The sequence below is a fragment of the Bufo bufo genome, chromosome 1, assembly GCF_905171765.1.
Source record: "Bufo bufo chromosome 1, aBufBuf1.1, whole genome shotgun sequence".
In the NCBI taxonomy this organism is placed as follows: Eukaryota; Metazoa; Chordata; class Amphibia; order Anura; family Bufonidae; genus Bufo; species Bufo bufo.
Genome location: NC_053389.1, coordinates 696307934 through 696328505, shown reverse-complemented (window position 1 = coordinate 696328505; position 20572 = coordinate 696307934). Strand labels below are relative to the sequence as shown.

The window sequence follows — 20572 nt, the reverse complement described above, 5'->3', positions numbered from 1 at the left end:
CAGAGCTTAGCCGCAACCAGGCAAGTTGATACTAGTCATGACTTCACTGGGCCTGCGGTAAACGGTGAGAAGGCAGTGATGCTCCTGGAGCGCCGTTGCCTTCTCAAACAGCTGATCGGCGGGGGTCCCGGGTGTCAGACCCCCGATCAGATGCTGCTGATCTAAACAAACTGCAGAACCCCTTTAGGATCTCACGTTCCTTGGGCCTTTTGAAAGTAAAAGAAGCAATGTGATTGGTTGCTTTGTGCAATTCTTCTTTTTTGCACCGTATTTAATATTTGTTTTTGCTCTCGCCTTTTAAGGGAAATCAATGAGAACATGGGGGGAGATTTATCAAGACTGGCACTTTTTGTCCTGGTCTTGATATCACCTGGGCTGCCAGAGGATGCGCCTCATTTATGCATCCTGCTGCAGTCTGTGCGCCTAAACAGAAATGTATGCTCGCTCAGAGCTGCCTTAGATGTCTGGATTCACGTGCACCAGAAAAATGGCGTGAATGAAGATAAATTTGTCTGTGGCTGGCCACACCCCTTTACTGTAATGCCCCCTTTTGAAAAAGTGGCGTAAAAAGAGGCACTTGTGACTTTTTTTTTCTGTTTTTCTTCAAAAAGTCGCATGTAAAAGGTTACAAACCCACAGTGTGCAACTATTTGAAGCAACTTTCCTGGCACAAAGGAAATGATAAATCTCATAGAACTGAAAGGCAGCGTTCACAGATTTGCCTTTTGGTCTTGATCCTTGTAGTCAGACCAACGAGAAGATTTCTGCCCATGTGTATTTTTCACAAAAAAGCATGTACATCCATTTGATAAAAGAAGTATCAGTTTCTGTAAGATTCTCATTAGCAAAACAAAAATTGTTGCCATAGTTGTGGGTTATTAAAAAGCAGAAGTCAGTTTTTTTTTTTTTTTAACTTCCTTCCTTACTGTGACTTGCGTCTAACTTCTAGAGGACTACGAAAAATAGCCCTTAGTCCAATGTTATCGCTGCGCGTTTTATTTAGAGCCCTTCTATACATGTGAGGTCTAGTCCTGGTGCGGGATGCCGTGGAGTAAATTTCTTGAAGTGCCACAAATTAGGATAAGATATTCAGGATCCTGGCATGGTGAGGTAAGAACAGACTTGTCTACTCTTGTCTAATGCTTCCAGCTTGAGATTTGTATGACACTAATGCTCACTTGTCTTAATGTATATACGGTAATATTTGGCAATTAGATTAGCTTTTCTGTACTTGTTACATACTGTCCTTGGGTGCCTCTTAAGAAGGAAGTACACATTGTGCTGTAGATGTGGAGACCTAAAAACATGAGCTTTGCTTCTATGCAGAGCAGTTGTCCCCTCCCCGGGATTCCTAATGTTGCAGGTCTTCAGGGGTCTAAGATTGCAGTGTCTTAGTTCTGATTAAATCTGATGGTCTGGTCCTTATGTCTTGGATCGGTGAAAGTATGAAACGCTCCCCCTATACCTTTTGTTTCCCTAAGCCTTTAACATTTGCCGATAACCCTCTATAAAATGCCTCTGTGACTATTGAACAGATGGGAGGTGCGCTGGTGCGACCATTGCACGTGTACTGAGCCTTCTGCATCCACTCCATCACCAGCTGATGAGTGGGGGTGCCGAGTGCTGGACCCCACCAATATGTTATTGATGACATATCCTGAGGATAGCTCATCAGTATCTGGAAGGTTGACAACCCCTTTAACCTCTTCAGGACACAGGGCATACAGGTACGCCCTTATGTCCTGGTACTTAAGGACACAGGGCGTACCTGTACGCCCTGTGCATTTCTGATCACCGCCGCGCAGCAGCCGGGCCTGCTCAAATTATTGAGCAGGCACTTCGGCTAAATGCCCGGGGGGGTCCCGTGACCCCCCCCATGTTGGCGATCGCCGCAAACCGCAGGTCAATTCAGACCTGCGGTTTGCGTCTTTTCTAAGTGGCGGTGGTGTCGTGTGGCGGTGCCATCGGTTCCCCATGCTGCTGTGGGGGGGACCCGATGGCATGGAAGGCAGCGCGATGTCTAAGGAAGTAATCGCGCTGCCTTCCGGTGACGACCCTGTGAGATCCAGCCCCCTGAATCTCACAGGCCGGAAGCTGTATGAGTAATACACACAGTATTACTCATACAGCCAATGCATTCCAATACAGAAGTATTGGAATGCATTGTGAAGGATTAGACCCCCAAAAGTTCAAGTCCCAAAGTGGAAGAAAAAATTAAGTGAAAAAATAAAGTTTTCCCCCCAAAAAATTAAGTTTCAAGTAAAATAAACAAAAACGTCATTTTCCCCAAATAACGTAAAAAAAAATTGGTAAAAAATAGGGGGGAAATAAAGGTATACATATTAGGTATCACCGCGTCCGTATCGACCGGCTCTATAAACATAGCACATGACCTAACCCCTCAGATGAACACTGTAAAAAATAAAAACTGCTAAATAAACCATTTTTTTTGTCACCTTACATCACAAAAAGTACAACAGCAAGCGATCAAAAAGGTGTTTGCCCACCAAAATAGTACCAATCTAACAGTCACCTCATCCCGCAAAAAATGAGCCCCTACTTGAGACAATCGCCCAAAAAATAAAAAAAACTATGGCTCAGAATATGGAGACACTAAAACATCTTTTTTTTTTTTGTTTAAAAAAAGCTGTTATTGTGTAAAACTTACATAAATAAAAAGAAAGTATTCATATTAGGTATCGCCGCGTCCGTATCGACCGGCTCTATAAACATATCACATGACCTAACCCCTCAGATGAACACCGTAAAAAAAAAAAAAAAAAAAAAAAACTGTGCTAAATAAACAATTTTTTGTCACCTTAAATCACAAAATGTGTAATAGCAAGCGATCAAAAAGTCACACGCACCCCAAAATAGTGCCAATAAAACCGTCATCTCATCCCGCAAAAATCATACCCTACCCAAGGTCATCGCCCAAAAACTGAAAAAATTATGGCTTTCAGACTATGGAAACACTAAAACATGATGTTTTTTGCTTCAAAAATGAAATCATTGTGTAAAACTTACATAAATAAAAAAAAAGTATACATATTGGGTATCGCCGCGTCCGTGACAACCTGGTCTATAAAAATACCACATGATCTAACCTTTCAGATGAATGTTGTAAATAACAAAATATAAAAATAAAAACTGTGCCAAAACAGCTATTTCTTGTTATCTTGCCTCACAAAAAGTGTAATATAGAGCAACCAAAAATCATATGTACCCTAAACTAGTACCAACAAAACTTCCACCCTATCCTGTAGTTTCTAAAATGGGGTCACTTTTTTGGAGTTTCTACTCTAGGGGTGCATCAGGGGGGCTTAAAATGGGACATGGTGTCAAAAAAACCATTCCAGCAAAACCTGCCTTCCAAAAACCGTATGGCATTCCTTTCCTTCTGCGCCCTGCCGTGTGCCCGTACAGCGGTTTACGACCACATATGGGGTGTTTCTGTAAACTACAGAATCAGAGCCATAAATATTGAGTTTGGTTTGGCTGTTAACCCTTGCTTTGTAACTGAAAAAAAATTATTTAGATGGAAAATCTGCCAAAAAAGTGAAATTTTGAAATTGTATCTCTATTTTCCATTAATTCTTGTGGAACACCTAAAGGGTTAACAAAGTTAGTAAAATCAGTTTTGCATACCTTGAGGGGTGTAGTTTCTAAAATGGGGTCATTTTTGGGTGGTTTCTATTATGTAAGCCTAACAAAGTGACTTCAGACCTGAACTGCTCCCTAAAAATTGGGTTTTTGAAAATTTCTGAAAAATTTCAAGATTTGCTTCTAAACTTCTAAGCCTTGTAACATCCCCAAAAAATAAAATATCATTCTCAAAATGATCCAAACATGAAGTAGACATATGGGGAATGTAAAGTAATAACTATTTTTGGAGGTATTACTATGTATTATAGAAGTAGAGAATTTGAAACTTGGAAATTAGCATTTTTTTTTTTACAAATTTTTGCTAAATTTGGTATTTTTTTATAAATACATTTTTATTTTATTTTTTACTTTATCTTACCAGTGTCATGAAGTACAATATGTGACGAAAAAACAATCTCAGAATGGCCTGGATAAGTCAAAGCGTTTTAAAGTTATCACCACTTAAAGTGACATTGGTCAGATTTGCAAAAAATGGCCTGGTCCTTAAGGTGAAATAAGGCTGTGTCCTTAAGGGGTTAAAATGTCTGGACTTTAAAGGAAATCACCAAACATGTTATCTGCCAGTTAAAACCAGATAGTGACACATATACTTTCTTCTAATCTGTTTTTATTTTCGGATTACAGATTTATTCTATTTCTTGAACATGATTATGGGGGGCGGCCATCTTGCCTGAACTGTTCCTAACAGCATTTAGAAAGCAGTAAGAAAATAGCTTTACGGCAGCCCCATGGTCCATAGACATAATGGTCAGGAGGGGACTTCATTGACTTCTATGGGAGAGTTTTGTGAATGGTCCATCATGTCTTATCTGTACACAGAGGTGATGTCAATACAGGCAGGATTAAAATGACAGCTAAGCTGATAACTGCAGTAAAGTGATCTGTACAGACTGAGAAGTGACGACTATTATTAGGCTTAGTGGCCAGTGTGAAAATTGCAGGATTTTGTTTTTTGTTTTAAATGTAGATATTTACATGGGAAATTAACAAATAATTATCAAAAATTCTTTAAAGAGGTTAAATATGTGATTTAAACAATAGGTCATTTTCTGATGACACATTCTTTTTAAGGGGTTATGCATACTTGCCTTCTTCCCGGTGCTGGCTCCTGGCATCTTCGCTCCACGGCCTCGGCTGCTCCGCTGGGCTTCCTGGATGTAGATTTCCTGTTTAATGCCAAATGGTCATGTGATGCAAGGAGCACAGATCACCACTGCGGTTTACATCCAGGGAGCCCAGCGGAGCAGCTATGACCTGGGACAAATGAGCCCGGAGCCAGCACCGGAAAGCAGGTAAGCATACCTCTCTTCGCAGGTGTGCCCAGGATGGGGGGTAACCAAAACATCTGCCCTCATTCCCCCTGAAAAGTTGTACGACACCTTTTAAAGTTGTAGACTTGTAGTAGCAGAACAAGCTCACGCCTGTGACCCTAAAGAACTGAACATGGTTCCTTTTATCCCCTTCATGCCTCTGAATGGTGGAGATTTTAAAGAAAAATCTCTGCATGTCATATCCTTTGCACTTTTGTGGTGTTTTTCTGTTTGCTAGCCCTTTTTTTTTAATTTTTATTAATTCTTACTCTTCCGCAGGAAAAGGACAAGGATAAGACAAAAGACAAGGAAAAGGACCCCAATGAAAAAAGCAAAGAGAAGCACAAAAGCAATGGGCATACATTTGTCACTGCAACGATGACGGATACCCTAACATGCAAAAGCTGCGACAAGCCTTTCACCAAAAAACCTGGTTATGTGTGTCAAGGTAAGTAGCGAGTTGTTTAGGCCTCGTGCATTTGTCTTTTAGTGTGTGTTTTTAAGGAAATGGTTTCTCAACGTGCTCTTGAGCTGTCATTTCCCGTTCATTGTGACATTTGGACAGCACATGCCATGAAAATGTCTTTAATAGGTGGCCGTTATCAGAAGGCAGCTGAACAGTCAGTGCTGTGTGGGGAGGAAGATGTGAATTCACATTGTGCAGGGGCAGATTTATGAACACTAATGTTCAGTCACAATGCAACACTGAGAAACGAAAGCTGTGTTGTCCTTGTTTTCTGTGGGGAACGTGAGTTTTTAGGCTTCTTTCCCACAGTTTTTCTGGAATTTTTGGGGCTTCCTTACTGAAAAAAAGAAATTTGTGTGTTTTTGCAAGAGTTTTTTTGTGGAGATATTTTGTGAGGTGGAGGGCTGTAATGTAACCTACTGGTATAGGGCTACAGTGGAATATGTTGCCCATACATCCCTCCGCTCTCTACCGGTCGTGGACATCTCCTCTGGGAGGTCTTGCACAGAATAAGAAGGCAGAGCAGAGTCCTCAGTCATTTTATTGCTGCAACCTGAACGTTCTGTGTAGTCACCGATGATAAGGAGTGTGTGGTCAGGGCAGCCATTTTATGGAAGATTGCTATCTGTCATGGGGAGCTCATCCAATGACACATTGGAGCTCTCTGAGGTATCCAACCGGAAGCTATTAACCTGATTCTGGACCATTATCTGCAGTAATACATAGATCTAGATGACCTCCCCCCGCTGTCAGCACTCAATCTTAATTGAAATACATTGTCAGGACTGCTGTGCATGCACACATGAGTCCCCTCCATTATGTTAGAACAGCACCGCAGTCTGGACTGTGTATTTTAGCGCAGCAGGAAAATAAAATGATGATCTACACTCCTCATCTGTAGTACTGCTCCTGTATTACTGTACTGAGTAGTCCAAAATCGGGGTGACCGATTCCCTTTCATGAAGGTCTGAGACACGTGCCATACAGTGGATAGTATGGCCTCCGTTTATGGGATACATGTTTACAGGACACAACGGGATGAAAGAGTGTAGTATACTGACATATACAAGACAGAGGCCAAAAGGACACTCTTTACCTGTCGGACTAATACATCTCCCCTTTGTGCTTAAGGCTACTTTCACACTTGCGTTCGGGGCTCCGCTTGTGAGTTCCGTTTGAAGGCTCTCACAAACGGCCCCGAACGGATCCGTACAGTCCCAATGCATTCTGAGTGGATGCGGATCTGCTCAGAATGCATCAGTTTGACTCCGTTCCGCCTCCATTCCGCTCAACAGGCGGACACCCGAACGCAGCTTGCAGCGTTTTCGTGTCTGCCTGGCCGTGCGGAGCCAAACGGATCCGTCCAGACTTAAAATGCAAGTCAATGGGGACGGATTCGTTTGACGTTGACACAATATGGTGCAATTGCAAACGGATCCGTCCCCCATTGACTTTCAATGTAAAGTCAGGAGTCCCTATTAATATGCCATCAGATCGGAGTTTTCTCTAATCCGATGGTATATTTTAACTTAAAGCGTCCCCATCACCATGGGAACGCCTCTATGTTAGAATATACCATCGGATTTGAGTTAGATCGTGAAACTCAGATCTGACAGTATATTCTAACAGAGGCGTTCCCATAGTGATGGGGACGCTTCAAGTTAGAATATACTGAGAACTGTGTAGTAACTGTTCCCTGCTGCCTGGGAGCGCCTGATCTCTTACAGGGGGCTGTGATCCGCACAATTAACCCCTCAGGTGCCGCACCTCAGGGGTTACTTGTGCGTATCATAGCCCCCTGTAAGAGATCAGGTGCTGCCAGGCAGCAGGGGCCAGACCCTCCCTCCCCAGTTTTAAATTCATTGGTGGCCAGTGCGGCCCTCCTCCCTCCCCAGTATTATATTCATTGGTGGCCAGTGCGGCCCCCCCTCCTTCCCTCCCCTGTATTTAACTCATTGGTGGCCAGTGCGGCCCCCCCCTCCCTCCTTCCCCTGTATTTAACGAATTGGTGGCCAGTGCGGCCCCCCTCCCTCCCCTGTATTTAACTCATTGGTGGCCAGTGCGGCCCCCCTCCCTCCCCCGTATTATATTCATTGGTGGCCAGTGCGGCCTCCCCAGTCCCGCCTCCCCAGTCCCCCCCCCCCCCCCATTAAAATGACCGACCTCCCCCATCATTGGTGGCAGCGGAGAGTTCCGATCGGAGTCCCAGTTTAATTGCTGGGGCTCCGATCGGTTACCATGGCAGCAAAGACGCTACTGCAGTCCTCGCTGCCATGGTTACTTAGCAATTTTATAAGCATTATACTTACCTGCGAGCTGCGATGTCTGTGACCGGCCGCTCCTCCTACTGGTAAGTAAAAGGTCTGTGCTATAAGCAATGCGCCGCTCACGGCCGGTCACAGACATCACAGCTCGCAGGTAAATATAATGTTTCTAAAATTGCTAAGTAACCATGGCAGCCAGGACTGCAATAGCGTCTTGGCTGCCATGGTAACCGACCGGAGCCCCAGCGATTAAACTGGGACTCCGATCGGAACTCTCCGCTGCCACCAATGATGGGGGGGGGGTCGGTCATTTTAAATAGGGGGGGGGGGGGGGGAGGCCGCACTTGCTACCAATGAATATAATACTGGGGAGGGAGAGAGGGGGGCCGCACTGGCCACCAATGAATTAAATACAGTGGAGGGAGGGGGTCTGCCCCCTTCTGCCTGGCAGCACCTGATCTCTTACAGGGGGCTATGATACGCACAATTAACCCCTCAGGGGGGCAGTCATGTACACAGTTCTTTTAGTATATTCTAACTTGAAGCATCCCCATCAGCATGGGAACGCCTCTGTGTTAGAATATACTGTCGGATCTGAGTTTTCACGAAGTGAAAAATCAGATCTGAAAAAAAAACTGTTATGCAGACGGATCCGTTCTGAACGGATGCAAGCGTTTGCATTATAGGAGCGGATCCGTCTGTGCAGACACCAGACTGATCCGCTCCGAACGCAAGTGTGAAAGTAGCCTAAATCCCACCTCTTTTTCAAGACCTCTGATAGCTGTCACTGGATAAAAGAACATCAGAACTGATTTTTATATCTAGTACTTCTGAAATCTGTAAAATAGATACTTATACTACGTCTAGGAGAGCTAAATACATCAGTGTAGGTAAAATGTATCCGGGAGGGCTGACTAGATACAGCTGTACCTGCGGCTGCTCATATAGAAAACATGTACTGTTTGTATATTTATGTAGGTGTGGATATTTGCTCCTAGCAGTCATCAGTGTGACCAGTGATTCATACTCTCCGATGTTCAGTAACAGTCCGTACACTTACCTGCTGAAGGACAGGTTTGGGTAGAATTATGTAACCGGTGTGGAAGCCGCATTGTAACCAGGCTATTAAAAAGATGGAAATAGAAACAATAATCATGACTATTAGCCCAAATCTAGTCCAAATGTTTCCGTGTCCTACAGCCACGATGGTTGAAATCAGTAATGAAAATGATTTATGTAGCATTGGGTCAGTAGGATTTTCTAATGTTTTATGCTCCACATAGAGAAAACTGACAATTAGACCTAAAAATTGATTGCCCTTTTGGTAACAGTTGTGGTTAGAGCACTGCATTACTTTTTGAATTGCAGTTGTGCTTAGAATTAATAGTCACAATCCACAGAAGTCTCTTCATATTTGAGAGGATGTACAATGCGATTGGTGCAGTGTTTGCGTATATGAAGGGCCCCCAATGCAATATGCGTATAAAGCGTCAATCCTATTTCTATCCTTTTCCAGTGCCTCTGTTTAGGTTTATACCCCTAGCCCATGTCTTTAATATTTAAGTACATACAGCGAAATAGGTTTAAAATGGAAATGCTACTTCTTTCTAGTATACGGTTTCATTCCCTCCCAATTCCTTTTTAAGATCTCCGCATACTGTGTACAGTACAGGCCCTAATATTTCTCACAATGGAGACGTAGTTGTATCCAGTCCAGGCAATCCTCTGAGATAACCCACCTAAATTGCAGACTGATACATTTCATCTACACAAATACATTGTAGCAAACTCTCAGACCAGAGGTTTGTGTTGCTGTCTTTAGCTCAAAGAGGAGGCGCACCGATGTGAGAAGCGTATCAACTCCACTTACCGTGTTTTTCAGCCTTTGGACATAACCGGAAATGGTTGGGTATTGAAATGCTGTAAGTATTTTAGAAAGTTAGGTAGCCAGCCGTCTTAAAGAATTGATAACCCCTTTAATAATGTTGTCTTGTGGGTTGTCCTCAGACAGCATGATATAGTCTAAGCGTTTTGTATGCTGCAATGCCCTGGGTTGGAGCTTATGTTGCTGATCTTGCTGTGAATTCATAGACCGTCAGGGTAGTTTGTGACAAAACTAGTTTAAAGGGTATTGTCAGCAGATTTGTACTATTATTGACAGGGCCGGGCAGTGAAAACGTCATCGCGCCTGCCTGGCACTGTCGATCAGAGGGCAGAGCCTCTCTGTGCAGCAGCAGCAGCATCTGGGTTGCTCCTAGAGGCTCATTTGCATATATTAAAACTTAATTTTTCTCAACAATGCGGGCACATATGAGCATGGGACCAACACAGATGCCTTCAGCTGCCAGACGCCACAAGTAACGGGTCAGCCAGTGTCATAGGTACAAATCTGCTGACAGATGGCCTTAGTATTGAGTATTGATGAATATATAGATTATGTTATACACATTTTATTTGGTCTTCACAGTTGTGGCTTGCGACAATCGGGAGCTTATTGAGAAATATACAGGAGACTGGATTCCTGAAGCATGTTCTTTGTTATAATGGAGTTTTATATTATGTGGCTGTCGGAACTGGTAGGACTGTTACTTTGGGAAAGAGGGTGGAATTTTATTTTATGTGCAAGCAAATCCATACAAATGGTTTTGGACCCATTTACATGGGCCAATTTTGCAGGCGATTGTCGGGAAGGAAGCCTGCTTGTCAGTGGAGGAGTCCGCTTCTTTGACATGCAGCGATCTCCTCCACAGTATGGGCAGGAGCGATCGCTAATGCCATCGCTCATCCCTATAAAGTTTGCCAGCAGCAGATGCTGTTTGTGACCACATGAATGATGTATTTTCCCAGACATTGCGCTCATTCATTGGGTAATCGGCGACACTTTTACACTTCCAGATAATTGCTAACAAGTGTTACTATTAATGCTTGTTAGTGGTCATCGGGCCGAGAATCGGCTCGTGTAAAGGGCTCTTAACTGCATAGAAAGCACCACCTATAGAAACTAGGTGGGTAACACTCTGCAGCCATCCCTGAGATCAGTGCTCTGGGACCACATTTAGCAACAGAACATTTCAGGTTTAGAACAGTGTAAACTGTAATTTTAGTACCTGAAAATCATCTGTATACTGCTGCAGTCCACAATGGCAACTTCTAGCCTTCAAATTTCAAACTTCTCACTTATTCTACCAGACAAATCTGGTCACAACTCCCTGCGCCGTACAGCTACGGCGCTCTGATCGGGCAGGAGCTGCGCCCGCCCGATCAGCTGCAGGGGTCCAGCAGTCACTGATATCCGGACCCCTGCTGTATGCGCCGGAATCAGTGAAAACACCGATGCCAGCACATTAACCTTTGCACTGCAACGGTCAGCGCTGATCGCAGCACGTGTGGTATCCTGCCGGGTGCGGGGTGCGCTGCTGTGACGGGGACCCAATGGCAGGGAAGGCAGCCCAATGCCTTTCCTAGGCATCGTGGCTGCCTTCCGTGAGAGCCTGTGAGATCCAGCCCCCTGGATCTCACAGTCAGGAAGCTGTAAGTGTATTACAGTGTGTAATACACTTACAGCCAATGCATTACAATACAGAAGTATTGTAATGCATTGTAAAGGGGATCAGACCCCTAAAAGTTGAAGTTCCAGAGTGGGACAAAAAATTTAGTTAAAAAAGAAGTAATAAAAAATAGTTTTACAAAAAGAAATTAAGTTTCAAGTTAAAAAAATAAATAAAAATAAAGGGTCCTTTCCCTAAAATAAAGTAAAAAAAAAAGAAAGAAAAGTAGACATATTAGGTATCACCGCGTCCGTATCAACCAGCTCTATAAAAATATCACATGATCCACCCTGTGAGGTGAACGCTGTAAAAAATAAATAAAAAGTGCCAAAACAGCCATTTTCTGGTCACCTGGCCTCACAAAAAGTGTAATACCAAGTGAACAAAAAGGCGTATTAAAAAAAAAAAAAAAAAAAAAAATGGCAACACAAAAACAAGATTTTACTTTGTTCAAAAAGGCTTTCACTGTTTAATACTTAACAAAAATAAAAATGATAGACCTATTGGGTATCGCCGTGTCCGTAACAACCTGCTTTATAAAATGTCACATTTATATGCCCCTCAGGTGAATGCTGTAAAAAAAAAAAAAAAAAATATATATATATATATATATATATATATAACCAAAACTATGCCTCACAAAAAGCAATACCAAGCAATCAAAAAATCTTATGTACCCCAAAATTTGACCAATGGAAACATCACCTCATTCCGCAAAAAATGCGCCCCCACATAAGACAATCACTTAAAAAATAAAAACCAATGGCACCTGTAAACCAATCCATCAAAATCTGCACTGCAAAAGCCATATAGACCTGTCATGTTTACCACAAAATTTGGGGTGTTGCTGTATTCAGGAGAAAATGGGTAACAAATTATGGGGTGCTTTTTCTCCTGTTACCCCTTGTGAAAATGAAAAATCTGGGGCTAAAGCAACATTTTCTTGGAAGAAATGAAACTTTTCATTTTCACAGCCAAGTGTTTCTAAATTCTGTAAAACACTTAGGGGTCAAAGTGCTCAGTACCCCCCTTAATATATTCTTTAAGGGGTATAGTTTCCAAAATGGGGTCACTTTTTGAGGGTTTCCACTGTAGGGGTACGTCAGGGTCTCTTCAAATACAAAATGGTGTCCAAAAACCATTCAAGCAAAATCTGCCTCCAAAATCCATATGGCGCTCCTTTTCTTCTGACCACTGTCACATGCCCATAGGGCAGTTTACCGCCACATATGGGGTATTTATGTAAACTGCAGAATCAGAGTAATATATATTGAGGTTCATTTTGCTGTTAACCCTTGTTAAACATAAAAAATCTACTGAAGAAGTGAAATTTCACCTCCATTTTCCTTTAATTCTAGTGGAACACCTCAAGGGTTAACAAAGTTTGTAACATCAGTTTTAAATAATTTGAGGGGTGTAGTTTCAAAATCACTTTATAACTTAATTGGTGCATAAAAATTGGTTTTGGAAATTTTGTTGAACATTTTAAAAATGGCTTCTAAACTAAGCCTTCTAACATCCTAGAAAAATTAAAATTACATTTATAAAATGATGCCAACATAAAGCAGACATACAGATGTAGTAGGGTTAACACACAAACACTTAACTAAAATTTCCTAACTCATCTTGAAACAAAAGCCATTGAAAAGCAATTGAAGGCGTTTGCTTAATGCATTTAGTTTAGATAACACGTCTCCTAAAGCATGTGTGTCAACTCTACTACATCTGTATGTGGAATGTTGATTGATAACTATTTTATGAGGAATTACTATCTGTTTTAAAAGTAGAAAAATTCTAATTTAGAAAATTATGAATTTTTCAAAATTTTTGGTAAATTTTGGATTATTTTATAAATAAAGGTGAAATATATCGTCTTAAATTTACCACTGTCATGAAGTACAATGTGTCAAGAGAAAACGGCCTCAGAATGGCTTGGATAAGTAAAAGTGTTACAAAGTTATTACCACATAAAGTGACACATGTCAGATTTGCAAAAATCAGCCTGGGATTTAAGGTGAAATGTGGCTCGGTACTGAAGGGGTTAAGAAGGGTCCATTGACAATGTTGGGGCCCCGGACATCAGCTTTACAGGGCACTGCAGCATGACCGTATTAATAAAGGGGCTGGCTGCAGTGCCCTCTACAGGTGGGTGGCTGGGAGCACTGCTGTACTGGGAAATGGAGATGCAGTGCTGAACTAGAACTACAAACCCTTCATTCTCAGGGTCATGGGGTTCCCAGAGGTCAGACACAGTCAATCATAAAGTGATGGCATATCCTAGTGGCAGAGATGGGAATACCCCTTTAATGTGTGTCTATCAGTCTGAGTTAGTGTACAGTATGATGACCTAAGGGATCCGTTTTCACCCATATGGATACCGTAGGCGAGTTAGGCTACTTTCACACTTGCGTTTGGTGCGGATCCGTCTGGTATCTGCACAGACTGATCCGCACCTATAATGTAAACGTTTGCATCCGTTCAGAACGGATCAGTCTGCATAAACGGCTTTTTCAGATCTGAGTTTTCACATCGTGAAAACTCAGATCCGACAGTATATTCTAACACAGAGGCGTTCCCATGGTGATGGGGACGCTTAAAGTTAGACTATACTAAGAACTGTGTATATAACTGCCCCTGCAGCACCTGATCTCTTACAGGGGGCTGTGATCCGCACAATTAACCCCTCAGGTGCCACATCTGAGGGGTTAATTGTGCGTATCATAGCCCCCTGTAAGAGATCAGGTGCTGCCAGGCAGCAGGGGCCAGACCCCCCTCCCTCCCCAGTTTTAAATTCATTGGTGGCCAGTGCGGCCCCCCCTCCCTCCCCAGTATTAAATTCATTGGTTGCCAGTGCGGCCCCCCTCCCTCCCCAGTATTAAATTCATTGGTGGCCAGTGCGGCCCCTGAGGGGTTAATTGTGTGGATCACAGCCCCCTGTAAGAGATCAGGTGCTGCCAGGCAGCAGGGGGCAGTTATGTCCACAGTTCTTAGTATATTCTAACTTGAAGCGTCCCCATCACTATGGGAACGCCTCTGTGTTAGAATATACTGTCGGATCTGAGTTTTCACGATCTAACTCAAATCATATGGTATATTCTAACATAGAGGCGTTCCCATGGTGATGGGGACACTTCAAGTTAAAATATACCATCGGATTGGAGAAAACTCTGATCCGATGGTATATTAATAGGGACTCCTGACTTTACATTGAAAGTCAATGGGGGACGGATCAGTTTGCAATTGCACCATATTGTGTCAACGTCAAACGGATCCGTCCCCATTGACTTGCATTGTAAGTCAGGACTGATCCGTTTGGCTCCGCACGGCCAGGCGGACACCAAAGCGCTGCAAGCTGCGTTTTGGTGTTCGCCTCCAGAGCGGAATGGAGGCGGAACGGAGCCAAACTGATGCATTTTGAGCAGATCCTTATCCATTCAGAATGCATTGGGGATGAACGGATCCGTTCGGGGCCGCTTGTGAGAGCCCTCAAACGGATTTCACAAGCGGAACCCCAAACGCAAGTGTGAAAGTAGCCTAATGTGTACAGCAGGCTACCATCAATGGTAGTCGCAGGGTTTATGTAGGTGGACAGGTAGCAGAGTCCTGTAAGGAACGCTTTCTGTTTCCCATTACATTAGTCAGAGAACGTGGTGAAATTGATGTCTTCCTTCCGGCTCTGATAAGGAGCAGGTGGCTCTGTCCATGACAGTAAGTGGAAATCCCAGTGTTTCTTTCTGTGGAATCACGTGCATTCCTGTGTGTGTATACATGTCAGCGTCCGCTCCTCCTCCCCTGACTGCGCTGGGAGGAATGTAAGTACATGTAGCCTGCAGTAGTCACTGCCACCGCTCACAGGTACCAGACCCTACAGAGAAATGCGGCTGAAGGAGGTAAGTGCCATGTCTTCCATTCACTGCACCTCAACCGCTCTCTAGTTTTTATATTGGACTTGCTTGAAAGCACAATTTATCGTTTCCTATGACTGTTTTATTTCTCTAGAGATTCTTAGTAACAAACACCTCATGCTTCACAGACACTATACAGCTACAGATGTAGTGGAGCCGAGCGTGTCACATCATGAGGTCACCATATATTATCTCTGGTTCTCCTTTAATCTGTTTAAACGTCTGCGATATTATGTTTTATCAGACAGTATGGAGGTAAAAAAAAAAAAGTCAGCTCTGCTACATCATTCCGAGCTGCAGTGAGAGGAAGGTGGAGTATCATGGCTCTGTAGGCAAATACTTTACGTGGATCCACGACTACAAAGTACAGTTCGGTGGTGCACTTTGTGTCTAATGTCATAGTTTTTGGGGAATTAAGTAGTTGAGGGATAACAGCTTGGGCCGTCATGGTTGTCTTTTTGTCACTTTTAAATGACATTGTATAGTGATCACTTTGAAGTTCACCAGATATTGCTTAGTGATGTGAAGACGGAAGGTTAGTGTCACATTTGTGTACATGAGTCCTGGATCTCCGGCACTTTTTGCATTGTACAGATGTACTACACTTTCTGTAGTGTTAAGAGCGCGTAGTATGTTGTATACATGTATGTCACATGGGATTGTAATACTGGTTGTTTTCATGCTGTAAAAGAGGACAATTCTGGAGTACATTTTCCTATAACCCTGTTTTGTGCTCTTCCTCTGTTATTCCCAATAGAAATTTATGACTAAATTATCAACTGGGTATTAGCATTTGGGGGCTATCCAATCAGACTCTAGTCAGAGCCAGGGAGACCCCTTTGACAATGAGAATGGCAATACCCAATTCTCAAATTATTCCTAGGTTTGTAGGAAAGATGGATGTCATGGGGAATCCTAGTAGTCACTGGTACCAGTCAGGAGAGGTGACAGGTCCTCTGTATATAAACCTTTCAGATGTAGGCAGCAGAGAGGTTGTAGTAACGGGAGTCTCATCAGAGCCCTGGCGAGTAGTCTTGGATAACCTAAATTCATGACTCCATTCTGCCGAAATAACACTTTTATAAAAGATTAGAAAATAAGAGGTTCTGTGCTCAGACGGCAGCGGCCACCCAGCCACTTCTTCCAGATGTTAACTTGCAGGGCCAGGCATTAGATACGTCATCTTGCCTGGACACAGTACGATTGCACATCGGTGCATGCACAGTAGCTTTGTTTTCATCCCGGCACAGACTCCAGGCTCTACTGCGCATGCTCCGATGTGTAATGTGCAAGACGGGGCCAGACAAGATGAAGTATGTAAGGCCCGGCCCTGTCAATCAGCGCTCAGAAGTAGAGGCTGGGCAGCAGAAGGGAGCTTTTATGCATATTACCATTAAGTGTTATTTTGGTACAATGGAGGCAGCAATTTACAAAGCACAGATGGTGTGTGCTATAGGTTAGCTAAGCCTGTTTGTCACTGCCCTTGGTTTATTTCTGCTGATCCTAAAGACAGACTCCCTTTAAATAATTCATGATTCAGCCTTTATGTATGTTCATAGTTACACTGGATGCTTTCCTTCACAACAACTGTCCTTAAGGATGGGTTCACACGTACAGTAGGTTTTTGTGGCAGTTTTTTGATTCCGCAGTGGATCCAGCAGGAAGGAGAAGTAGAAGTCCTTCCTGTTGTATTATTCATTCCTTTCCAACCGACTTCTGGGATAATAGTATGCCAGCTCTATTGTTCTCTGGTCACAGTGATGGTCTGAGAAGATGAAGTGACACTGGTTGTCTTGCTAATGGTCCAAAGAAAGAGGCAGTTAAAGAGCCAGGACATTAACGAGAATCTGTCACCAGATACATCATTATGAATCTAACTTGCATGCAAGATGTGCACTTGTCAGTACTTGGTAATTGTCTTGGTCCTACTTCAATATGTGGCCCTACTGTGTAGAAATCGGCATTTTTATTTTTTGCCAGTTAACCCCTGGGTGCAACGAAAACTTGATGGTTACACCCGAGGCTCTGCCCCTTTCCATTCTGTCACGCCCCCACCTCTTTGACAGGGCCGGACAGTAAAGACGTACTCCCATCTGGCCCTGAAGTATTCCAGTGGAGCGTTTGGCCCAGCACTGTACAGGGATGGCGACCACCGGGAGCTTGATCTCTGTAAAACACATGCACATTTTAGATGGAGATGGACTAGGCTGACATTTGGAGGCATTTATTTATTTATTTTTTATTATTTTACGTGTTATTTGTGCTAAAAATACATTTTTAGAATAGGTTTTTATTTGAAAACACAGTTTGCCTTCTGAAGCTTCTGTGTATTACACTACATAGCCAGCTGCAGAAAGCCATTCTCTGATACTGCTGTCAGACTGGTAGTATATTCTCCAGCCCTCTCTGATTTGGGCATAACCTGATCTAGAGAACAAATCTTAGGTACTCTGTATTGCTGTAGATTAAAACTGCCGGAAGTTGGGAAATATGGCTCAGGACATATTTTATTGTCTTAAGAGCTGCCAGCAGTTATTGTGTAATTCTCCAGCTAACCTGGGTAACATCAGTTTCTTAATGCCACTGGAGGTAGGAAAAAATAGGTTTAGTGTAGGCTCTGTTCACATTTGCATAGTGGTTTCCATTGATAGAAACCATCACGCACTGGACACAAGACAAAACAGACCCCATTCACCTATAATGAGGTGCCTCATGTTCCACCACGGCGTCCATTGTTTTTCCACACAAGGAAGCTCTGCATGCAATCTGCAATGAAGTCTCCTTTCTGATCCTCCAATGCCCAAATCCAATCTGACCATTACGAATCAGTGAAGGAAAAGTGGATCCATCAAAGAAAATCATAGCCGTTCATGACCGATTGATCCGTCTTGTCTGTAAAAATGGAAATCATGACGCCAGTATGAACAGAGGCCTATCACACTTTTACTAGAACCGCTAAGTTAGAATAAAGCTTCTCTGAAATTGGACTTTCTCATGAGGATTTATTTGAAGGAGAGTGGTGTGGCTCCCCTTATGTATGACCCTGGCTTTGTGGTGAAGCTTCACCGCTGTCTTCCAAAGTGCATCAGCACAGTAGCGGTATAAGACCTGTCTGCGCGTTTTGGCTACTTGCTCCATTCATATTGTGCCTGTATTTTGCGGTCTGCCTGCTCTGTTGCCATAGTAACTACCAGTCATTGACTTGGGGTAGGATAGTTTTGTTTAGGAATTTGATGATGTAGTTTCCTAATATAAGGTCTTAAGAGGCTAGAAGATTCTACTCAAGAGGAGAATGAGTCTTTGTGAGGGAAGACAAGCTTACAAACTGCCCAGATAACATTTAGTCTAAGTGTCGGCTGGGAAGAAGTGTCCAGAAATAACTCCCCACCATTTCCATTACTCCATGATATATTTAGATGATATTGCAGGATGCTGGGTCCCGCGAGATCATTGAATATAAAAAAAAACCTAACATTTGTTTTGATGGCAATTTCCTTCAGGTTCCTATCATACATGAAACCTGCTTTACACAAACATTTCCTTCCTGCATCAGCTTTATATTATTGGAGCCGGTTTCAGGTTGTTCTAAAAGTTGTGTTCTAGCATTTAATATTGCAGAAATAAAATCTAAAAATGTGATCGTGTCAATGAGGACACGAGTTTACCCTTGCAATCTCTAAATCTTTACTGCCCATTTGCAGCTAAAATCACAGACTTATCAGTACATATGGTACAGAAAGATAACATCTCCTATGACATATCAGTAGGACATGCCATAAAATTCTGATTTCGAATAGTGGGTGGGATTCTGACCTGCGGGCCCCGCGTCGAGGTCCCTTCAGCTTTTCTCCTGCACAGCTCATTCCTAGCAACCTACTGTGCAGGGCATTGCAACCCAGGCTGTGCATGGAAACATTGTGAAGGAGCTGCCCCATCTTTCTAACGACTGGTGGTGGTATCGGCAGTTGGGCCCCCACAATCGGCATTCTAATACTTAGACCCCCACAATCAGCATTTCTAACTTTAAATTGTGTTCATCAATAGTATGCATTCACACGGGAGGTCTCTCTCATTAGACACGATCCTTTCTTGCAATAAATTCTTCCTCTAGACAGTCTTAAGCTGGCCATAACTAATGGAAGTTGAACTCCTCTAATATGTATGTTTCAGCTGTTCTCCGAGAGAAAGATAGGGCTGTTAGCGTTCTACATGCCCCACTTATCCTCAGGATCAGGGCTAATGCACACAACCGGTCTGCAAAACATGGATACCGGCCGTGTGCATTCTGCATTCCTTGTCCCTTGTCCTTAATGTGGACAATAATACGATATGTTCTGTTTTTTGTGGAACAGCGATACGGACACGAAATGCACACCCAGTCTTGTGTTTTTTTTTTTTTTTTGTTTTTTTTTTACTTTTTTCTGCCCCATTGAAGCTAATGGTTCCACATACGGGCCACAAAAATATGACACTGACATGGAAAAAAAATAAGTTTGTGTGCATGAGCTCTAAATCATCACTATCTGGTCGAGGGGATCTGTCTCTTAGCACCTCTGCTATCACCTGTTTGAAGGGACTGCAGCATTCAGGCAAGTCCTGTGTCCTCTTCATGCCATACATTTTATAGCGGCTGTGCTGTGGTATTGCAGCACGATTTCATGTGACTGATGGACGTGATGTCACAGGCCTAGGAAGAGGCTGCGCCCCTATGGTCTCTTTGTTGGGAGTTTAACTGCCAATGATCAGATATTCCTATCCTGAGGAAAGGTCATCTGTATTTAAATCCACCACTGTGTCTGTCAGCTGCCTTCTCCCCTTTCCGCTATCAGTCTCTTTACACAGGGCGGTTATTGGGAACGAGCATTTGCTCCTGACAGTAGGCCTGTAAATCTGTTACTGTAAAAAGGCCTTTAGCGGTAAAGTAGTTTGAGTATGAGCTGTAGTGGTTACATTGTAATTAGATTTCTGTGTATTGTCTGCAGCTTTACTTGTAGACATTTTATTATATTGCCTGTTTACTCTTCTCAGAATGTGGCTTGGCTGTGCATAGAAGCTGCAGAGACGTCGTAGATTCCTGTGCAAAGATCAAGGTTGGTTTTGTGGTCTGTGTGCCTGTGTCCTGTCTGCACTTTTTTAATAAATGTGTAATTGAATGAAGTTACTGAAATAACAAGACCCTGCTTGCGGTGTTACAGTACCATACTGCAGGAACTAATCAAAAAATGTATCCAGCACAGTAGGGAGGTCCAATAAAACGTCCTCTTTATTTCTTCAGTTTCAGGTATAGTCCAGCATGGTGTCCAGGGTGCTAGAATTGCTTATGCATTTAACTTTTTTGAAAGAAAATACAGTACATGGCACATTCCAGTACATGTTGGCATAAGCACATTACCAGTTTCTTTAAAGTGGTTGT

General features: G+C 43.0%; 1 protein-coding gene and 1 long non-coding RNA gene across 6 annotated transcripts in view; one reads left to right on the top strand and one right to left on the bottom strand.

The window, feature by feature from the left end:
- LOC120985959 overlaps positions 1 to 20572 on the bottom strand; it is a 1109413-nt gene that overhangs the window by 616223 nt on the left and 472618 nt on the right. The gene's annotated exons all lie outside the window — the stretch shown is intronic.
- The window catches only part of AKAP13 (A-kinase anchoring protein 13), a 230781-nt gene that overhangs the window by 175319 nt on the left and 34890 nt on the right, over positions 1 to 20572 (top strand). For all 5 annotated transcript variants that reach the window (XM_040414184.1, XM_040414183.1, XM_040414185.1 and 2 more), the window contains 2 exons: positions 5256 to 5424; positions 20188 to 20249. In XM_040414184.1, the coding sequence (XP_040270118.1) occupies positions 5256 to 5424; positions 20188 to 20249 (231 nt within the window). The remainder of the gene's footprint in view (positions 1 to 5255; positions 5425 to 20187; positions 20250 to 20572) is intronic.